The sequence below is a fragment of the Cucurbita maxima genome, unplaced genomic scaffold (genome assembly GCF_002738345.1).
Source record: "Cucurbita maxima cultivar Rimu unplaced genomic scaffold, Cmax_1.0 Cma_Scf00030, whole genome shotgun sequence".
NCBI lineage: Eukaryota > Viridiplantae > Streptophyta > Magnoliopsida > Cucurbitales > Cucurbitaceae > Cucurbita > Cucurbita maxima.
In genome coordinates, this window is record NW_019272046.1 from 72,007 (window position 1) to 93,910 (window position 21,904).

General features: G+C 34.8%; 3 protein-coding genes across 5 annotated transcripts in view; 2 read left to right on the forward strand and 1 right to left on the reverse strand.

Moving 5' to 3' along the window:
- Window positions 1-111: 111 nt before the first annotated feature.
- Window positions 112-10,002, forward strand: LOC111465985 (biotin carboxylase 2, chloroplastic). The gene is made up of 16 exons (XM_023110505.1): window positions 112-324; window positions 450-775; window positions 2,977-3,118; window positions 3,235-3,333; window positions 3,439-3,495; window positions 4,796-4,867; window positions 5,458-5,547; window positions 6,386-6,445; window positions 7,363-7,548; window positions 7,657-7,749; window positions 7,827-7,908; window positions 8,149-8,255; window positions 8,687-8,762; window positions 8,883-8,929; window positions 9,516-9,578; window positions 9,685-10,002. Exons 1-16 carry the CDS (start codon window positions 274-276, stop codon window positions 9,718-9,720), a joined length of 1,587 nt encoding a protein of 528 aa, XP_022966273.1. The 5' UTR covers window positions 112-273; the 3' UTR covers window positions 9,721-10,002.
- A 753-nt stretch (window positions 10,003-10,755) lies between these two features.
- On the forward strand, window positions 10,756-14,526 carry LOC111466069 (aminoacyl tRNA synthase complex-interacting multifunctional protein 1). 2 transcript variants are annotated; one of them, XM_023110643.1, is made up of 4 exons: window positions 10,756-11,339; window positions 12,068-12,274; window positions 13,954-14,121; window positions 14,271-14,526. In XM_023110643.1, exons 1-3 carry the CDS (start codon window positions 10,809-10,811, stop codon window positions 14,095-14,097), a joined length of 882 nt encoding a protein of 293 aa, XP_022966411.1. In that variant the 5' UTR covers window positions 10,756-10,808; the 3' UTR covers window positions 14,098-14,121; window positions 14,271-14,526. The 2 variants fall into 2 exon arrangements, with proteins under 2 accessions (XP_022966411.1, XP_022966410.1); XM_023110642.1 differs by having other exon boundaries at window positions 13,954-14,523.
- A 378-nt stretch (window positions 14,527-14,904) lies between these two features.
- The window catches only part of LOC111466088 (probable thiol methyltransferase 2), a 10,038-nt gene continuing 3,038 nt past the window's right edge, over window positions 14,905-21,904 (reverse strand). Inside the window, exons 3-8 of one of the 2 annotated variants that reach the window (XM_023110667.1) lie at window positions 20,460-20,546; window positions 17,221-17,321; window positions 17,048-17,147; window positions 16,711-16,757; window positions 15,372-15,450; window positions 14,905-15,175 (exon numbers count right to left, since the gene is read on the reverse strand). In XM_023110667.1, the coding sequence (XP_022966435.1) occupies window positions 15,122-15,175; window positions 15,372-15,450; window positions 16,711-16,757; window positions 17,048-17,147; window positions 17,221-17,321; window positions 20,460-20,546 (468 nt within the window). In that variant the 3' untranslated portion in view covers window positions 14,905-15,121. The remainder of the gene's footprint in view (window positions 15,176-15,371; window positions 15,451-16,710; window positions 16,758-17,047; window positions 17,148-17,220; window positions 17,322-20,459; window positions 20,547-21,904) is intronic. The other variant, XM_023110668.1, reaches the window with a different exon arrangement.

The window sequence follows — 21,904 nt, forward strand, 5'->3', positions numbered from 1 at the left end:
AAAAAAAAAAAAAAAAAAAAAAAAAAAAAAAAACCTATAAACCAAAGGAGATGTGTTGGGTTTGAAGTTTAAACTTGAACCGGTTCACATGAATTTAGTTAAGTATTAGGTGGGGGCGGAGGTTCCTATTAGATCTCTCTTGTTTTCATCGACACCTCTTTACTCACTGCCTTCTCCTATTTCCCTCAAAATCTCAAATCTCAAATCTCCCCATTCTTCGCTTCCCTTTATATTCTCCTCTCATTTTACTCGCTTTCCCTCTCATTCTCACCCATGGACGCCGCAATGCCTCTCTGCAAGTCCGCTCGTGCTCCCTTTCTCACGGTCTGTGTCTTTCTCCCTCGTCTTCCAATCCTGATTTGCACTTACATTCGCATGATTTGGCCTATTTCTTTGTCCATTTCATATGACTTTGAGATGTTTTTTTTTTTCATTGTTTTTACATGAAGGGTTCATTTGCCGGGACTACCAATGGATTGAGGAGCTCGCACTGTTCCTTCATGGGTGCGAAGAAAGTCAGTTTTCCTAGACAGGGAGCTAATGGTGTGCAATATAGTCGAAAATCGTGGAAGAATAAGGGAAGCCTTCAAGTTATGTGCCGTGCTGATAAAATTCTGGTGGCTAATAGAGGAGAAATTGCTGTTCGTATTATTAGAACTGCTCATGAATTGGGAATACCTTGTGTGGCTGTGTACTCAACCATTGACAAGGACGCACTCCATGTAAAATTGGCTGATGAATCCGTCTGCATTGGTGAAGCACCAAGCAGCCAATCGTAAGGCACCCTTATTGATCTTATTTTTATTCCTACTCTGAAGTTGTCCTGGTCATATTTTTGTTCACCATCACACTGCTACAGGCATCCATGATTCCTTTTATGGTCTCAATTGCTCGATTTGTACCTCTAATACTTGGTATCAGAACCATAGCTAGGCATCTTATTCATATTTCACCTTTTCTACTGATACTTAAACGAAGATACTGCGAGATCAATTCACATTATGGACTGTGACATGCACCGAATACGTGGGCTTCATAAAATATTCAACTTGGTTAATGGTTACGAGTTTAATCCGTATTCCTCAGTCGCAACTGATTAATCTACGTTAGAACCATGGTCTTTATCATATCAAGAGCTTTTGTTGGGTTGTTTGTGTATAAATGCAAGCTTGACTTTTTTACCCCTAGCTAAACAAGCCAACCCTAAGCCAAATGTCCTCCTTTCGTGTTTTTAGTTGTAGCTTATGATAGAGCATTGTTCTTCAGTTTTTTTTTTAAAAATGTTGGAGCACTTTGAGAGCCGATATCGTGAGTCTTCCAAGATTTTTTAGGAATAGAGTTACCATTGACAACCTAAATGAAACATACATCTGTTTGATCTAAAAAAAATAGATGTCACACTGTTGCCGACTTTCGCCACATAAGTCTTATGAATGGACTATACAAAATCATAGCAAGGGTGCTATAAAAAAACCTTTAAAGGGTCCTATCTTTCACTAGTACTAGGCAGTAAATAGCTCTTGTAAAGGGATGATAGATCCTCGATGCATCCCTCATGACAAATGAACTTCTAGATGAATGGAAAAGAAAGAAACAAAAAGGCCTTTGACAATGTCTATTGGATATTCCTCGAAAACATTCTTGTAGCAGAAGGCTTTGGTTCAAAATGGCGGGGATGGATAATTAGCTGCATTTCATTACAAATTTCTCCATCATTGTCAATGGAAGATTGAGAGGGAAGATCCATGCCTCATGGGGTCTTTGACAAGGGGATCCACTATCCACTTTTCTTTTCATAATGGTGATGGATTGCTTCTACTCACCAAGACCGAATATGAAGGGCAGATGAAGGTTTTTAAAGTTGGTAATGAAGGCTTAAGCATCAACCACCTTCAGTTGGCAGAAGATACAATTCTCTTATCTAATTTGTTAGGTGTCTCCCCTGTAAAAATGTTATCTATAAGGTAAAATTCTTTGAAAATTTCTTGGAACATAGCAAACGGCCACGATCAAAGAAACATCGAATGATGTCAGCCATTTTTGGGACTTGAAGCTTGGTAGGAACCTAAAGGATAACAAAGCTACATAATGGGCCGAATTAAGTCTTGATCTTGCCCCAGTTGGATTGTCTAAAGAAGCAAACTCATTGACATATCTTCCTAGCATTAACGGTCTCTTCCTAGCATTACAAAATGATGGACATAGGGGAAAAAGTAGAAGTAGTAAACCCCACACTAGCAAAGACAATATGGAAAAGAAATCACCCTAAAAAGGTCAAGTTTATCCTTTGGGGAATAGCGCATAAAGCTATTAGTACAAGTGAAAATCTACAAAAAAGAATGTCGTACATGACTTTGTTTCCAAGTTGGTGCCCATTATGCTAGAGACAACGAATCACGTATCCATTTATTTATGCAATGCACATATGCATAGAATTTTTGTGCAAGGATTCTCAATATCTTCAAGTGGCATCTCACTTTTCCTAGAGAGGTAAAGAATTTATTGGACATAGCCTTAACATACCACCCCTTCAAGAATGCTAAAGCTCTGCCTTGGAAAATCTCATCACAGCTTTCTTTTAGAAAGAAATCAAAGAATATTCATGGAAAATACACAAACTTATACAGAGCCCTTCAACAATAGTGTTTACCATGCTATATCTTGGGGTAAATTGCATACTTTTGGTTCCTGTAGTCATACCTCCCTCATTATAAATTGGGAAGACCTTTTTTGTAAACTTCATGGATAATACATTGCTTTTGTAAATTTCAAACGTCAACGAAATTGTCTCTTATTAAAAGAAAGAAAGAAAGAAAGAAAGAAAGAAAAACATCTCATATTCATCTCTCTAAATTTTAGACATTTTATGTCCTTATAAATATTGTTTCTTGCCCAAAAAATTTGTTATTTATCTTCTCATGATTTGTTCATCTTTTGGATATTCTATGTATGATAATAACGAATTTGCTTCACCAGGTACTTGGTGATCCCAAATGTCCTCTCTGCCGCCATCAGTCGGGGATGTACAATGCTGCATCCTGGTTATGGCTTCCTTGCTGAGAATGCAGTATTTGTTGAAATGTGCAGAGAACATAGAATCAATTTTATTGGACCTAATGTAAGTACTCAAGATTTCCTAGTTAATGTAGCTCACGTGGAAGCTCCATTATAAGCTGGCATTATCTTCTATACATTTTGTGGGGAAAACTGTGAAATTCTTGATGCATTGTGCAGCCTGACAGCATTCGAGTTATGGGTGACAAAGCAACTGCCCGAGAGACAATGAAAAAAGCAGGTGTACCAACTGTTCCAGGAAGTGACGGTCTTTTAAAGGTATGCCGTTGGTCAGTGGGCATCATATTATTTGCAAGAGTTAGCAGAGTATATGTTGTTTCATAATTCATACCTTTAATTTGTTGTGGATATCTCAAATTCCAGAGCACTGAAGAAGCGATCAAACTCGCACAGGAAATTGGCTATCCCGTAATGATCAAGGTATTGTGATAAAATTGTATAGGTTTGTTTAAAGAACGACAGAAATGAGGTTTAAATATCCAAGTTCTAGCTAAATAGACTGCTTTTCTTATAAGGTTTTCGGTTCCATTTGAGAAATATGAGACAACTGGAGATGTTCAAAGGTTTGTTGTGTCAGCATGGTGTGTTTTTTCTGATAATGAGTACTTTGCACCTGGTTCAAGTCTTTTATTGGGTGCAATAGATTTGGGCCATTTAGCAAACAGATGTGCAAATCATTGAGCACATGGGGGAAGAAATATAAAAAAAGTGGTTCAAATTTGCATGGCACATGATTTTGGTTCCATTGGTGTTTGTATTGGGGTTCATAGAGGTTGTTTGTAATTGAAGTTCTTTTGTAAGCTCGGTTGTGGCATGCTAGTTTCTTTTTTGTTTATGGGGTATTTGGCTTGAGAGGAATAATAAGATTTTGTAGAGAGGCCGAAGGATTAGACGAGGATGTTTGAGAGGTGGTTAGATTTATAATTTTTGTTTGTAGGTATCAGTCACTTGGCCCTGGTCTTGTTCTTTTGGATTGGAGTCTTTCTTGTAAGTAGGGTCATACTTCCTTCTTTTGTGACTTGTTTTTTTTATATGCCTGTGTACTCTTTCGTTTGTTTTCCATATAAGCTTAGTTTCTTACAAAAGAGGAAAAAAAAGTAACATGGTTTCATTTCTCAAGTAGTGACATTGATTTTTTTTTAACATGAGAAAAAAAAAAATTCATTAAAAAAAATGAATAGAGGCTAATAAGAGACTAATGCTCAAAAAATACGAACTTCAGGAGTATAAAAGGTAAGAAAAATTACAAAGGAGAAAACAGAGAATTCCAATTTAAACAAATGTTCTGCAAAGAAAATCCAGAAAATGAAATGGAAAGAGAACACCAACGGGAGGCTTTGAGATCGGCTACTCGTATCGATCGACCCATGGACTATATTCTCTGAATTCTCTCAAAACCATAATTCAGAAATCATGAACTGTGTTCATCATAAAAACTCCTCTGGTTTCTCTCGAACCATAATTAGGGACACTGGTTTTTGAATATTGCTTTATGTTTTAGTCAACAATCTCTAAATTCTTCAACCTACAACGAGCCCTCTGCAATCTATGCTCTATGTATACTGCTTTCTGTATATGAAGTATAATAGTTCTCCAAAAAGGTCTGACTTAATCTTGCTTAAATAATACAGCATATAGTTCTTCCGTACAATGTTGCATTTGAATTGAATTTCTCATCTGTGATCAATTTTTTCAACTGACAACATTGTTTACTTTGAAGGCAACAGCAGGTGGTGGAGGACGTGGTATGAGACTAGCTAAAGAACCTGATGAATTTGTGAAGTTGTTGCAGGTACTTGCTAATGCAATTTGTTTACTGAAAGAATACCTTCTTTTTGTAGTTTAAATATTTATATTTTTCACTAGGAAAAAAATTCTTGTTCTTCAATATCTAATATACTTTTAAGAAAGGAGCAGTCTTTCATTATATGAACAAAGTTACCAGTTATTAGAGATCATCCTGCAAAAGGCAAGGGCATGACAAAAAATTTCCCAAAAAGAATTATCGATTTAAAATTACTTTGAAAGAGAACTTCAACGGGAGACTTTAAACTGAAGCACTTACGAAGTTTTCTTTCTATCTCTTAATACCCTTTCAGATCTTATAATTTCTCTGTCAAAATGCCCCAGACAATTTCTATGATAGCATTTTCCCGTAGAACCTTTATATAAAATTCCTCCAATATTTTGTTCATTCATCATTATTGGAAGTCTATATTATGTGGTAAAGAATAATATATTCCTAAGCTTCGTTCATAAGTTTTACTTTTTGAACTGGATATTTCACTATGTCTCCCTATCAGAGTGGTACAACTGAACTACATGTACAATACAGAGTAGGTGGAGCTTCTAATTATATTTGGTAGTACTACCTTATTGCAGCAAGCCAAAAGTGAGGCTGCAGCTGCTTTTGGGAACGATGGCGTTTATCTTGAAAAGTATGTCCAAAATCCAAGGCATATTGAGTTTCAGGTAATTATTCAATGACACTATATTTTAGTAGAGAAGAAAGTAATTTATATTCACATTTCACAGAAATAGTTAGCAGTTAAGGATGATCAAACAAAAGAAATCAACAATATTGAAGGAAATAAATAGAATGGAAATTTGTTCATTGAATATTGAACCCAATGGAATATTATTGACTGGAATGGATATTGATATTTTAATTGACTAGACCCTTTCTTGTAACTTTTGTACTCTGTTAGGTTTCTATTTTTGCTCCTTTTCTCTTGAACTTTTCTTCCTAGTTTTGTTTTGTTGTGGTATATACTTTCATTTTTCTCAATCTCAAGATAGAGTTTAATTAGAATAAAATTAAAAAAAAGGAATAATAAATAAACATAAATAGTCAAAGTTTCAATTTACTGGAATAATAAATAACAATGGCTTCTAGAGGGAATGAGCTCAAGTGGTAGTCACTTGCCTAGGATTTTGCAAAAAGATCAAGAGTTCAGGGTTCATTTTTATTTCATTTTATTTTATTTTAATCATTACAAGTGGGTAGTTTTATATAGTATGGCAATGAGCTCAAGTGGTAGTCACTTGCCTAGGATTTTGCAAAAAGATCAAGAGTTCAGGGTTCATTTTTATTTCATTTTATTTTATTTTAATCATTACAAGTGGGTAGTTTTATATAGTACGGCATGTTTTGGTTGGCAATGTTGTTTTGAGGCCGGACACAGATCCTTTTCAATCAGTAATCTGGAGCTATATGCTGTGTACATGTCTTTCGCCCTCTTTTTCTTTTTAAACGTAAAACTGTATATAGCTGCTTGATTTATCATTTGTCCACCTTCTGCATATATAGGTTCTTGCAGATAAGTATGGCAATGTTGTTCATTTTGGAGAGCGTGATTGCAGCATTCAGGTTTGCTTAGCCTTATTATTTCATATTTTTCTTTTCTTTTTAAGATCGCTGAGCTTGTTTCAAGATTTGTGTGCACTTATCTAAATCCAAACAGTTCATTCATTCATTGATAAGAACAAGAATGTATCTGGAGTAAGCACACCAAAAATTCCTGTAACTGGGAAATAAGAAGAAAATCTAAATTATGTTTATGAAAAAGGTTTCTTAATGGAACTTGAGGAAACTTCGAATTAAAAGAGAGTGAGAATGCCGAACTTCTTCCTTTCTAGAGGAGTTAAGGAAAGGTCTTTGATTTCTTTCACTTGAATTTGGGAAGAGAATATTGATGTATTTCTTCTATATTATAAACCAAATGTTAGTTATTATATGGAGGAAAGACCCACCACCAGTAAAGAAAATTTCCTTTAGATATATATGACAAATATACAAACAATACATATCTAATATTACAAAATATAAAGAAAATTCAACCCTCCCTCAAGCTAGTTTGTAGGTGTCTTCCATATTCAGGTTGTTGAGAAGTTTTTCGAATTGTCCCTTTGAAGAGCCTTTACTTAACATATTAGTCCTTTGTTCTATTGTCAGAAGATAAGATATGCATATTATACCTGCATCAATCTTCTCCTTTATGAATTGCTTGTATCACGTAGAACTGGATTATGACTGAGCCTTGTTATCACAATAAACCTGTATAGGTGTCTCTTGAGATATTTTCAGTTCTTCAAGGATCTTATTAATCCATATAGCTTCCAAATTCCATGTACTAATGCTCTAACTGAATGTATATTATACGTGAATGTATCTCTGACTTGCATGAAGATCCTGAGTTTACAAATATGACCAAGTTTGAAATAAGAAGATTATTACTTGATTGTACTCTGCAGAAAGTTTATATATAAATTATTTCACTATTGTAGAGACGGAACCAGAAGCTTCTAGAGGAGGCACCATCTCCTGCCTTGACCCCGGAGTTGAGGAAAGCTATGGGTGATGCAGCAGTTGCAGCTGCTGCCTCTATAGGTTACATTGGGGTTGGGACGATCGAGTTCCTGTTGGATGAAAGAGGCTCCTTCTACTTCATGGAAATGAACACTCGGATCCAGGTTAAATTGAAATCTTATTCTATAGACCAATATATCTGTTAGTACAATGAGATGACATGCCTTTTTTTTTTTTTTTCCTTTTTTTTCATGGGTTATTGATTACAACAGGTGGAGCATCCTGTGACGGAAATGATATCCTCAGTTGACTTGATTGAGGAACAAATTCGCGTAGCTATGGGAGAAAAACTTCGATACAATCAGGTAGGCAAAAAGATATTTTGTAAGTGAAGGTTTGTTTGAGAATGGCTTGTCAACCTTTGGTCTATGGTTATCTACAGGAAGATATTGTGCTTCGCGGACACTCAATTGAATGCCGCATCAATGCAGAAGATGCCTTTAAAGGGTTTCGTCCTGGACCAGGTATGATGCTACAATGATGTACTACAGTTTATCCAAGCTCTTCTGGTACCCGCTTAGTGCATGTGTTGCTTGATTGCACCATATTCTTGAACGTGTCTTTTGAAAATATATTCTAGATTGGCAGTTAATTGATAAACACTCTGTCAGCTGACTTTCTGATTTTAACTTTGAAAATGAAAATTTGATGAAGCAATAAGGTTCGAAGGTAATGATAGGCATGATTTTCCTCTCAATTGACAGGGAGAATTACAGCATACTTGCCGTCAGGAGGACCATTTGTTAGGATGGATAGCCATGTTTATACTGATTATGTAGTGCCTCCAAGCTATGATTCTCTTCTCGGAAAGGTTTGTCTGATTATTCCTTTTAATTTCCAAACTTTTTTTTGCCTGATATTTGCTCTCGATTTGAGCTTATGTTATTTGTAGCTTTAGACTTGGACAACACGGAGGGCTCCTTATATACACATGCTTCTAGGGGATCAGTGTTTGTGCATAGAAGAAGAGGGCAATTATTTTATGATGTATTGTCCGGCTTAGTTAGGCTTCGCCTTCTATATCATAGATACAGATCTTTACTAAAACGGAATAGATGTTTTAAAATCACACGAATATTTTGGGTTGGGTTGGGTTCTCCGTTTGAAATATAATCTTATTTAGCCAGAGGTTAGGCAGGCTTAATTTTTCAAACCATGTTCATAGAATATTTGAAAATTTGTCATGTATATTTGAATAGTCAGCTAAGTAGTTTACTAATGTGTTGGTGGTTATTATTATAGCTTATTGTTTGGGCTCCAACAAGAGAGAAGGCAATTGAGCGCATGAAAAGGGCTCTTGATGATACTATTATTACCGGTAATGGAACCAAGTTTGTTATTAATTTTATTATTTATTTTTGGTGTGTACTAAGAGGAATAGGTTTTTGATGGACATTAATTAGTGGTGCTGAATCTATTGGTGTTATTTATTGTACAGGTGTTCCTACAACCATTGACTACCACAAGCTGATTCTTGATGTAGAGGTAAAGAAAAACTTGGATTCTGCATTTGTAAATTTATTGGAAATTTTGTTAGTTTTGAACTTCAATGCCATTTTGCGATCAAATGATTCTCCTCATTTGGGTTGATTTAGCACTCACTAAATAAATAAGAAATGCTAACTAGCCAGGGGTGTTAATGGGTTAAGTTTGGTTTTATGACCAATAGTAGATTTCTATAACTTGAACAACCCTCGTCATGTTATGAATCCAACTCAAATCAATCCATAACATTTCATCAGGTTTCAAATACAACTTCAACTACGAGTTTTAAGAAAAGTTGACTACCTGAAAAGTTTGAACGACCAACCATTACCACACGATTTGGATTAGAAGAAAGAAAGAAAGAAGAGTTTTCTTTGGTCTTAGTTTGAACAACCAAAAAATTTATAAAACTAATGATTATACTTAACACGAGTTCGGTTGGGTTGGATGGGTTTCACTTGGTAGACCCGACCCAAGGATCGTATCAGCCGATCCAGTTTAGAAAAATTGAATTCAATTGTCATAGTTTGGGTATGGTTGGTCGAGTTTCTCTCTGCTAACTAGGATTACTGCCATTCCGTTGCAGGATTTCAAAAATGGGAAGGTGGATACTGCGTTTATTCCTAAACACGAGCAGGAATTAGCTGCGGTAAGCTGTAATTTTTTGAAGGTTTAATTAGTTTTCAATTAAATAATATGAATACTTAAATCTTTTTTCTTTTTCTACTCATGTGTTTGTGTTTGTGTTTGAGCAGCCTCATAAAATGGTGGTAGCCAACGTAGTTGCTTGAAAAAAATGATTCTTCTCAGCTCAGTTCAACTTTATTTATGGTTAGAAGCTTTATTGGTCAGATTTTGGTATTTTAGTAGAACGAGTTCCTCCACTTTTTGTTATTATTATATAAAAAAAAAACCCTTCCTCGTGGGTGCTGTATGTGGGATTTTTGTTTGTGTATTATTCTTCTTTAGTTTGGTACACTAGGAAAAGGTACTTGGTTTTAAAATAGTATTTATAAGATACACCCATTCAGTGCCCTGTTTAAACACAAATTAATGAACTTTTAATTGGAATAATTATTTGGTAGAATTGAAATTGATTTTATGCATGAAGCACACTATGTAGGCTCTGGACTTGATGTATCAAAATGATTGCATGCGTAAATTGTTTATGATACACATATATGGGCAATTACATAGACTTATAAGCTTACTTGAAATCAAGGTTGAAAAGGAGAACGATCCAATTCATATGCACAGGGTAGTGCTATACACATGCAAATGAATAGCAACACTTTACTCACCTATGGTACTACCCTGATTGAATGCACCTATTTTCATAGATTTTTTTTTTTAATTATTATTATTGAAAGTTTGGAGTCTTATTAGAATTTAATTTTAATTTTATATTTATTTGATCGAATAATTTTTAAAAATTTTAACATAAAATTAAAAAGTTTAAAATACAAAATAAAAAATTTGAAATTTTTTTATAAATTGCATAGGCCAAATTTCCTCGAATTTTTAAAGGTTTTATTAATACATCTAAACTAAAAAAAGAAATCTAAAAAAACACCCACATTTGAAAATAATTGGAAGATAATTGATGAGTGTCAATAAATGGTTTTCATCTATATGTTAATACTATATATATATATATTTTTTTTTAATAAAATACTAAAAATAATTATATTTTTTTAATATTTTTAAAAAGTTGAATGGTATTTTACATTTTAAGAATATTTTTAAAAGTTAGTATCAGATGTACACAAAATAAATAAATAAAGTTGTGGAATTTTTAAAATAAAGTAGTAACCAGATTTCTGGAATTGACCATCTCAAACACCCACAAGTGTGAACCGCGGTACGAGAACCACAGCCTATGACCATGGCGTCTCTCCCAACGGCAGCTGCAATTGCAAATGTTACAAAAACTGCCACCAATGGCCGTTTGCTCTTCTTCTCCTCTTCCTTCTCTTCTTCACTTCCCCATAAATTCGACCATTCTCGCCCTTTCTTTGCTCTACGCCGAACTTTCCCCTGTTTTACCCCACCACTTCATAAGGATAAGGTCGCTTCCATTCAAGAAACCAGAGGAAGAATCTCGAGAAATGGTGCGCGGTTTCCATTCTCATTTTGCACTGCCTCATCAACTGAACCTGCCACTAGCGGCGCCCCCATTGCATCGTCTTCATCATCGTCGGATAAGGACGATGGAAATGACAACGATGATCCGGAAAAGAAGATCAAGGATGCGGCCGACATGCTCGATATTAGGGTTGGGCGAATCATTAAGGCTTGGAGACATCAGGAGGCTGATTCTCTTTATGTAGAAGAGGTCGATGTTGGTGAACCCGAGCCGAGGCTTATTTGCAGTGGCCTTGTTAAATATATCCCTCTCGATCAACTTCTGGTACTTAAACTTCGCCCTTTTCTAAGTCTTCTGATGGCCGTTTCAGTGAACTAATGATGAATAGATGCAATTCTGATTGAGAAAAAAAAAAAAAAAAAGAAGAAAATCATGGGTACTTAGCTAAAAGAGAAACTCTCCTCATTTCTAATTTTTAATGCTATTCTTGTCAACAACAGAACTTGATACTCGGTGTAGAGATGCCTATGTAGTGTATATTCATTTTGTTTCGTGACTTGTAGATTGATTTCCTTGGCATGTTGTTCATTGGAGTCTTTTCTTTTTCCTCCTCTTGTAAGCTGTTTTATTTTTCAACATTGAAGAGGAAACAATCTTCCTCTTTGGACAATAAGAAATGGAAAGTTTAGGAACTCCTTCATATAGCAAACATTATATATCAGTTTCTAGAGTAGAAAAACTAGAGGAAAAACAACAGCTCCCTCATTTTTGTACTTCAGCTTTATCATCTTACTGAAATTTCATTTTTTTCAAAAGGATTTCAAAAGGGTTATGAAGAATTTCAATGCTCATAAAGCGTGTAAATGAATTCCCCCTCTGCTATATTTACGGTTTTTTTTTTAATTGGTCTTGAAAACTCGTAAGATTGGATGGATTATAGATTAAATGGGTCTGTCATAGATAATATTGTTAAATTTGTATCAAGTTTTTATTTTATATATGGTTATTGATATCCTTTTCCCGCGTGTGATGCAAAAATAACCAACAAAAAGGATAGAAGAGTTGTTGTCCTCGCAAATTTGAAGCCAAGAAATATGCGGGGCATCAAGTCATCTGGAATGCTAATGGCTGCTTCTGATTCAATGCACGAGAACGTTGAGCTTCTTTTGCCCCCTGAAGACTCTATTCCAGGTGAAAGAATATGGTTTGGATCTGAAGATGACAAAGAAAAACAACCTGATGCTGCTACGGCCAACCAGGTATAGAATTTTTTTATTTGTTTTTATTATTTTTTTAAATTGAATCCTGCTAGACTGAAAATGCCATTTTATAGTGTACATATTTCAGTGCATAGTCTAGCATAACCTCACTGAGAAATCTACAACCATCAATTACCTAAATTATTTTAACTCTGGATTTCAAAACCACTACATGGAGGCTTTCCATCTCTACATGTGGTAGATTTATTCTTTCTTTTATTTTAAAAGGAAACAAAAAATTTCATGTGGTTGATAACTAGTGTGTTTGTCATAGCTGTGCTTTACATCTTCTCTGTATTCATGTCTGATGTGTTCCGACTTTTTATGACCCTGTTGTTATATCAGAGAGTTCTACCTACTCCGCTAAACATTTTGTTTTGAACTACGAAAGATAACTTTCATGAGAATAGATGAAAGTGTAGAAATTCACTGAAGACACCAAAAGGCTTGAAAGCTGCCCCCACAATTTATCAACAAACTCATATATGAGTAATAAAAATATACCATTTCCAAATAAAAATAACAATTACGAGTGTCCCCTATTGTTCACAGTAATAAAAGAATTATCTCTAAGGTAAGTGGAAGCCAAAAGTGAGGCAACGTGTTGAATAGGATTCCAAATCTCTCATCCAAGATAGTATTGGCCTTAAAACCATATCATGGTGATGCTGTGGAATATGATTCTTTTTTGGATAAGGAATGAGGCGTGTATACTAATCAAATTGGAAGGTACAAAAAATAAGATCAGATATCTTCGAACAGTCGAGGGGATTTTGAAAAAGATTCCCAATTGGCATAGAACAAATGTAACTTCAAAATCATCATAACGGGAGCTCCAATTGGAAGAGTGAAACTTTACTCAATCCCAGTCGCAGAAATCTTTCCCTTGAAAGGTTCTCGATTTCCTTTCATTCTGTAAATTCCAAAGTAAGACTAGCCACCGCATTGAACCATAAGACTTTAGCTTGTCCTCCAAATTTTCCTTGCATAAGCTAAAGCTAACCATCTATGGCAGTATTCACGAAAGACATACGACAGATCAGACTTTGAGGAGCGTATTCCAGCTTGCTGCAAAAGAGCAAAAGAAGAACAAGTGTTTTCCATCTCCCCAATCTGATTCTATAATGCACTAATTCATTGTTTCCCTCACTCGTGATGAGATCACATATTGTCATAAAAAAATAAATTAAAAAAAAAGTTTGTGATCTTCCTTGTAATTCGGTTTGGAGGAGAACTTGCATCTTAACGACATTCTCTTGTCTGAGTTATCCTATTTAGCTCCTTAATACTCCTAGTTTTATAACCAAGACACCTTTATTATTAACATACCGATCTTTCCCACAGAGCCCACAGCATACCATACTAGTACTCTGACAAGATAATCACCTGGGCTTATTAAATTTAGTTGTCAAGAAGCTCACAAGATTTTATCGTTCTTAGTGAAATCTTCTCCACATGCAGCCACCACGGAGTTCCAATCCATTTCCTCAACCCCTGGTTGTTGTATAGTTTATTCTTGTAGCTGATGTATAGTATGCACATATATTTTTGTTACAATTGTTAACACCTCTTGTGACGAATCAACAATAAGCTGTATAATTTGTGCTGCTGTGTTTCATTATATATGGATGGATGTAATGTCGAGCATGGAGATTATTGTTGCGAAATTAATTCCACAGATTCAGAAGAAGAAAATATGGGAAATGGTGCAGCCTCATCTGAAGACAGATGCTTCTTGCACTGCTGTGTTGGGTCCCCATCCGATGCGGACCTCCGCCGGCCTCGTCACAACCACCTCCCTAAAACACGCAAACATCTCTTGACTCTATCACTTCCGTTCATCTCTGGTAAGATTACATTAGTACTATTGTTTTATTTCGATGTTTCGTGCTTTGTGACGAAGTACTTGAAAAGAGTGCTTTCGGCTCTTTTGTAGTTGTTTTCGGTGGTAAAGCCATACCATCTTTTTCAATGTTATTATTTTTTGAAAACTCAGCTTGCTTAAAGGCCGCTTCTGGAGGCATAAGGGTTCTTCCCTATTATTTTCACCCAAAGATTTGATCACACGACCACTGAGTAGACGTTACTAAGAGCTTTGCAAGTCTTAGCCAACATGGTATCCTTGAGGGCTATATTTATGTAATGTTATTGGATTAAAGATAGATAAGAAATCTATCACTTGTATAATGGGAGAAAGTATCCTACCCTTTTGTTTTGTTTTTCTTTCTAATACAACCCATTTTGTTTAATAATTTGAATGTTTCCCTATTCTGTCTGATTACATGATATTTTCTCTAATAAAATAAAAAAAAAATCATCTCTAGATGTGTGTTTTTTTTTTTTGGGTACAAAATTGAGTGATTTTATTCTAAAGTAATATCAATTAAAATTTCAAAATATAATTCATTACATAAAAATAAAAATTGAACAAAGAAACAGACCCTCGCAGTAGCGTTCATAATTTACTATATTAAGATCAAATAATAGATTTATAAAAAAAAATTAAATAGTATGTATTTCCCAACAGATATATCGAGGATTTGGATCAAATTATTTATAACAATTACAAAATGAAATTATATCTATCCATTTACTAAAGATCTTTTAGGCATGCATAAAAATACTAGAGATGTTTGGAAAATATTTCAAAATTTATCATTATTTACTAATAATTTTTAATCTAAATGTTGAATTAAATATTACATCAAATTATACGTATAGTCACTAAATTTGTATCTTTAAGGGTCCTTCAAGACTACTTGAAAACAAACTTAAAGACCAGGGGCCGCTTGGCATATTTAGCTACTTACCACAGTTGAACATAAAATTTTGCAATTGTCTTTCAATTTAGAGTGAAGCGTGGGCCAAACTCCTCTTCCACCTTCCGATCATCTCTCGTCCCTGTCATGAAATTTCCCTTAATCATACACTCAACATTCAGCCATGGATAATGTTGCATATTCCCAAGTTTAGCCATAACACTCAAATAATCTCAAATAGAGCTCATTGTGCACCTGACTTCCTTCCTAGATGTAATATTTGTATATTAATTAGACAATTTTTAAAGTTGAGATGCCAAATAAAACCTTTTTTTTACCTTGCGAGGTGGGATGGCATGTTCATTGTCCTTGATAAGTACAGCCTTGAAGCCCAATGGAAGTAGTACGTCCTCGTAACTATCAATATTCAATAGACCATGTAATTATGAGCCAGGTTTATGGAAGAGCCACACAGACATACAAGGCACTTCAAGTTGCATTGAACGACGAAGAGTAGATATTTAGGAAATGCCAAGAAGATGCAACAAAACTTAATCAACAAGTTCCTAACAAATCCCTAAACGACATTTGATTTCTCTACAACTAAGGTTCCATTTGAAAACTATTTAGTCTTTGGTTTGTTACCATTATTGACGACCATACTCGTCTATCTTTGGTTTAGTATTGAATTCTATTTCATTAAAGTATTTTGTTTATTTCAACAAGCCTCAATTCCCCCCTAAATCCCAATCATGATGTTCTTCATCCCAGCAATTTGAAATGGAGGCACCCTTCCTCGAGGAAAGCTTATAAATTTCATAAAACAATCGTAATGAAAGGGTTGAAATGTCCTCCTAGTAGTGTATCCTTTGACCATTCATAACATTAAAATTCAATATTTTGAAGAAAATGTTGGATATCTTAGCAATGTTCGACCACGACCTTTCCCCATCCTGCCTTCTATGGCTTTGGTCACACCACCAAGTAGCTCCAGACCATAAGGAAGGAATTATTCCTCTGTTTGAATTAGAACCAACCCCAAGACTGCAGTCCTACTGAATGGAGAGAGGGGTACAACTCCAATTTACCAAATGGCTAACGAGACAATAAAACCCTCTCCGTTCCCAATGAAATCTCTCAAGTATCTCCATTGAGTAAACAACTTTAATTGGTGCCCTAAGAAGGGAGAAACGGTAAACGAGCATACTGTTGGGATAGACTGACCCAAAGCCAATGTACCGCTTATGAGAAAAGGAGGTTCCTCTATTTGTCAAACTTGGCTTTAAACTTATCCCCCATCGGGCTCTAAAAGAAGCAGAAAGCAGGATAAGAAAAAACAATCGTTTCCACCAATTGATCTCTCACCGCAAACCCACTTAGGACCTTTCACAGAAAATATTTCTCATCTTCAGTATCATCCCCATGGATAAGGATGCTTCCATCGGCCACCTACAACTAACTCATCTTCATTTTAATAATGGTTAAAAAATAGGTACAAAACAAGGAAAGATAAGGAATCTAATCTCTAGTATTTATAACCATGAATTCTTTTTCAAAGACAAAGGAGTAAGTTTCTAAATGGAAAAAAGGAAAACACGGTGATCTGGATAAATATTTGAACTGAAAGGAACAATTAAACAAGTAGGAAAAAAATTCCAAGTGAAGGTTGAGAATTACTCTGAAACTGAAACTTTGTAAGGTGGTCCACCAATATGGTCATCAATCTGCCAGCCAAAAAATTGTATTTAAAACATGAAATAAAGGAAAGAATCATGAACAGATATACAAAATAAAATCAAACAAATGACTGTTTACTTAATGACGAGAAAATGTGTCGTAACATTTTTACAAATTTTTTAAAAGAAAATTATTGTCACAGAAAATTCAACTTAAGAAGGGAAACTTCCAGTGAAATATGAGGTGGAATTTTGCGTTCTAGGCTTGTAAAAATAATCCATAAAACATAAAAGGAAAGAATGTAAGAGAATATTTGTGTTTAAGTAAAGATGATTACTGGAAACATTAGTGTTATAAGCTCTCCATTTGGTTTTAATAGCATCTGCATCTGTTGTCCCCAAGCTACTCTCATGGCAGGTTCAATAGCAGAAAAAAACCTGCACAGCTTCCAATAATCATCATGTAGGATTCTTCCAAGAGAAAATAAGCTTGTCATCAACTCTAACTTACGTATAATCAAAAATGAGATCAAACAATTCCTTGGGTCTCCAACTGAAAAAATCTTCCTTTAAGAAGCTAAAGTATCCAATCTTTGGCGATGAGGAAGATAGCTGCAGTTTGTTAGGGGAAAAAAAAAGAAAAAGAAAAAGAAAAAAAGTAGAAATGAGATTACTTTCAAGTGTAACAGCGAGTCTAGAGGGAACACCTCATTTCAGATAATATAAGCAGAATGCAAGTGTGTAATCTCCATTATTTGATAACCATTCATGAAAGGAAATATTTGATGCACACTCAGTATTCTTATAACATCATTTTTCACATGGACGAAATGAATTACCCAAAGATCTAAGAAAAGTGAAAAAACTATCACCACATCTTGATTATATATACCCATTCGATTAAACTTTTGAAATTTGTTATATATCCCGCATATATAGCATACTTGAAAAGCCTCCTGAACGGATATGTGGTAGGAATACAAAGCATGCTTGGAGTTGAATTCTTCAAGAACGTCAGCACTTTGATGCTAAATGGAACATAGTTTAGTACCACTATGCAATTGAGCCTTCTTAGATATGAAATGACGTTCTATCTTTATGCGCTTCGTTCTATCATGATGTAGAAGATTCTTTATTATGTTGATTGTTGCTTGACTATCACAAAACATTCTTGCTACAATTCATTACATTTTGCTTCTCCTAAGTGACCCTTTTGTCCCAAACATAAGAGCAACATCTAAATTTAGATGTTGAGCTTGAACTGAGTTGATTTGATCTATGAAAAACTTGTTGAACTGCTATGATGCATGTTTCCCAAAAAAGGAATGAATTGAACTCTAAAATTGAATGTAAATGTAAACATAACCAGGAATCCATGTTTAGGTCGCTATGCTATACCTCTGTTCATGATTTATTCACATACATGATTTTTATGCGGTTATATGGGGATGATTAGGGGTTCATTAACTAGCCCCTAATCGTAAACCTGACTCAATTGTCAAGGGTCTAGATAACTATAGAACTGACTTATGATTTATGACTGTACTCTGTGGGGATTATTAAGGAGTTTGCCAGTTAATTTCATCTTAATGAACCTGTCATGAGCGGCAGAAGTCCGCAGTGGTACCTTGAGAGCTGGTTGAACATTATTCATACATGAGATGTTTATACAATTATATGGGGGACGGTTGAGGGTTCGCCAACTAGGCCATAGTCGTAAACCTGACTCAATTGTTAGGGATCTGGATAACTATTGAACTTACTTATGATTTATGACGGTACTCTGTGGGAATTATTAAAAAGTTTGCCAATTAATTTCCTTTTAGTGAACCTATCACAAGCGGTAGAGGTTCTTAGTAGTAGTACCTTAAGAGTTGGCTAAACTTTAGAAGACATAAACCTTATGAAAACTTATAATTGAGTTTGCACCTCGAGGTTCTACGATACATATGATGATGATAGAGAGTAGCAGAATGATAATTCAAAAGACCTAGAGAGCTCAAGAGAAATTTGAGGGTTGGAGGTCTAAATTGGATCAAGAACTATGAAGTAGGAAGAACTTACTATTAGGAACAAACTCCGAAGACAAAATAAGACACCGGACGAAGGAAATAAATTTCTTAAGACTTAAACATGAATAATGAACTAATAGCAAGCTACTTACTGAGTATTTTTATACTCAACCTTACTACTTCAATTTTCTTTTAAGGTGGAGTCTGACGTAGTGGTCAAGGTGGAGACACATGTGGGATATCGACTATAGGGATTCATCACATTTGAGCCTATAGGAGTTACTCGATCCGCCTTTTCATACTCCTTTATCTGCCTCTTCGTGAGAAAGAAAGGTTTTTGTGGCAAGCTGGAGTGTGTACTTACGGTGGGAACTTTGGAGTGAGAGAAACAATATAATTTTTCAGGGAGTTGAAAGGGACACTTCAGAGGTATGGTGTCTAACAAGGTTTAATGTTTCCCCTTGGGCGTCAATCTTTTTTGTAATAACTCTTTAGGTCTTGTCTTACTTGATTGAAGTCCCTTCCATTAATGGAACTTCCTTTTGTGGGTTCATTTTTTTTATATCCCCTTGTATTCTTTCTTTTCTTTTTCATTTGGGTCTACTCTAAAAAAAACAAACAAGGTCGTAAGTTACGATACATGTGATTAAATGACTCTTGGACACTCAAGCCAACCCTAAACTCAATTTTAAGGTAGCCTAAGTACTTAACCATTGTAAAGTGGTAAGCTCACGAGATTAAAGTATGACAACCAGGCGGCCTATTTTCTTACATGAAATCTGATACAATTAAACGGGAATGTACTCCTTGTTTTGAGAAATATGATAAACCCCAATAAAGATGAGAAGTTGTGTTTTATACGCCATAATGAAAGTCCATAATGTGCTGGTGGGAGTGAAAATTATACTCAATTTCAATAGCTTATGCCACAATTTCAAACCGCCATAACCTTTTCCATTCCAAAACCAAATTAAGCATATGATATATTGTTGAAAAAGTTTTCAAACATGCTTTACACGTAAGCTTCATAAGCAAGAGGCAAGTTAATGAAAAGTAATTTGCAAGTAAAAAAAAATTGTAGCACAATGGTTCACGTTCCAGGAAACTAACTCAATATACTTGACCAATTTGCACGAAATTTTGCAGAGACTTCATTCATATTATACCTAAAGTACAAGCAAAGTTTCATAGCTTTACGAAGGATATACAAAGGATTTCATTAAATAATTCTAAGCATTCGAAGTTTAATTTTAAAGAATAAATCATATTCAAAACTAAATCCCCTTTCAACTTGGATCTGATATCAATGTTGGAATATTAGAGAAATTGTAACCAATTATAGTGTAGCGAAACCCGAGAAAATCCAATATAACAATTGGAGAATAATCATGAACGAAAAATTCCCACTAAACCCAGCCTATGTTCTTCAATTTAGAGATGCAATTATGAATACAGGAGACTCGGGGAAAAGATTGAAAACAAATAAGGTAGCAGAAGCTACCAGGGAAATGCTAACTAGACAAATATACTATAGCTAACATTTAAGTATAATAAAGTTAGAATAAAATAAACCTCGAATAATTAAGAGAACAAATAAGAAGAAATATCAGTTAAGGTTCCAAAACTACATTCACAAATAGTTTTCGTACAAAAATCCCCAAAAGTCCTAAATTTCCCTTTGTTTTTCCATTATGTTGGCTCTGGAAAGAAGCTAAATGCAGAAATATAATATTTATACCTCTCTTGCCTTTTGTATGGCATTGTGTGATATGTCCAATCCAATAACATAGCGTTCAGAGCTTGCCATTTGTAAAACATCATAGCCCTGTCATATTAAAAACTTTGATGCTTTCTATGAAAGAAATAATAAGATTCTAGCTAATTGCTAAGCGCAAAGGGAAAACTTGCCCTTATCCTCAGTCTAGGTTCAGAGACAAGGAATGAATTATAGAATGTAAATAATTTAAAGTTTCCATGTAATGAAATCTCTCCAAAATATATTCCTCTGTTAATCTCTCGAAGAGAAAGCTTAATACGTTTGAATGCCTTGTTTCAGTTTCTACTTGTTAATTAGCTCAACTACAAGTTTGTTTTGGTTTTGAATCAGTCGAGGATCCTACTTTTTAGGGAAGTTGATATGTTTAGTTGTCAGTTGAAGTTGCTACTTTTTTGGACTTGAGAGTAAGTTTCTACTTTTGTAGAGTTAGCCAAGTTTTTTTTAACATTAAAGTCTGTATTTAAAGTTGTTATTGAATGAAAACGTAGACTTCCCCATTTCTCCTCTCTCAAACTTCAGTGGTATCAGAGCTCTAAATTTTGGAAGGGCCTGTGAGTGAGAAGTAAGATATCCCTAAGAGATACTGAGTGGTGCACTGTGAGTATTGAGTGAGATGGAGTCAGAATCAAGCAATCTTTCTTTCTTCACTGACTACCTGAGTTTGATGGTGAAAACTACCAAACATGGGCTATCAGAATGGAAGCCTACATGGAGGGTTGTGATTATGGGGAGTAAATTAAGCAAGACTATAATGTTGCTCCACTTTCTAATGACCCAACAATAAACCAGGTTAAGACTTACAAAGGGGTCATGTGTTCAGTACACTTCTATCCCTAATAAAGATTTAGAGATTGATTCTGGGAGAATTCTCTCCTGCGTCTCTTTAGGCAACACCACAGCAGGAGGAATCATAAAAAGAGACATATAGTATAAAGGAGGGTTAGAAAGATCCGACTTGCATAATTTTAATCTTCCTCCTTGAGAAATATTGAATCTTCCCCAATGATCAAGCTTCTTTGAAAGTTTCTCTAAAATTGGCTGCCAGAATGAAGCGTTCTCTGGGTGACCACCCAGAGGAAGACCAAAGTATGGCAAAGATTCAATCTTGCAATTGAGACAAGACAAAATCAGCTGTATTTTTTAATCAACTATATCGATACCACATATCAAAGACTTAGCGTTCATTTCAATATTTTGATTGGATAATATTTTAGGCTCTTTGTTGAAGAAGATTTAGTATTATTTGAATTGTTTTTATACACTTATTTGTAATCCCTCTTAGTTGTTCCTTTCCATTCTTCTGCGGAGTTTTGTGTCTTTTAAGCATTAGTCTCATTATTTCAACAAAAACTTTTCGTTTGTTATAGAAAAAAAAAAAAAAAAAAAAAAAAAAAAAAAAAAAAAAA

Excerpts from the sequence above, each read along its gene's own strand:
- LOC111465985 (XM_023110505.1), top strand. The coding sequence starts at position 274 with ATGGACGCCGCAATGCCTCTCTGCAAGTCCGCTCGTGCTCCCTTTCTC. Across the intron at positions 3,119-3,234 it reads TCAATTTTATTGGACCTAAT|CCTGACAGCATTCGAGTTAT; the intron begins GTAAGTACTCAA and ends TGCATTGTGCAG. Across the intron at positions 9,579-9,684 it reads ACGAGCAGGAATTAGCTGCG|CCTCATAAAATGGTGGTAGC; the intron begins GTAAGCTGTAAT and ends GTGTTTGAGCAG.
- LOC111466069 (XM_023110643.1), top strand. The coding sequence starts at position 10,809 with ATGACCATGGCGTCTCTCCCAACGGCAGCTGCAATTGCAAATGTTACA. Across the intron at positions 11,340-12,067 it reads TCCCTCTCGATCAACTTCTG|GATAGAAGAGTTGTTGTCCT; the intron begins GTACTTAAACTT and ends ACCAACAAAAAG. Across the intron at positions 12,275-13,953 it reads ATGCTGCTACGGCCAACCAG|ATTCAGAAGAAGAAAATATG; the intron begins GTATAGAATTTT and ends TTAATTCCACAG.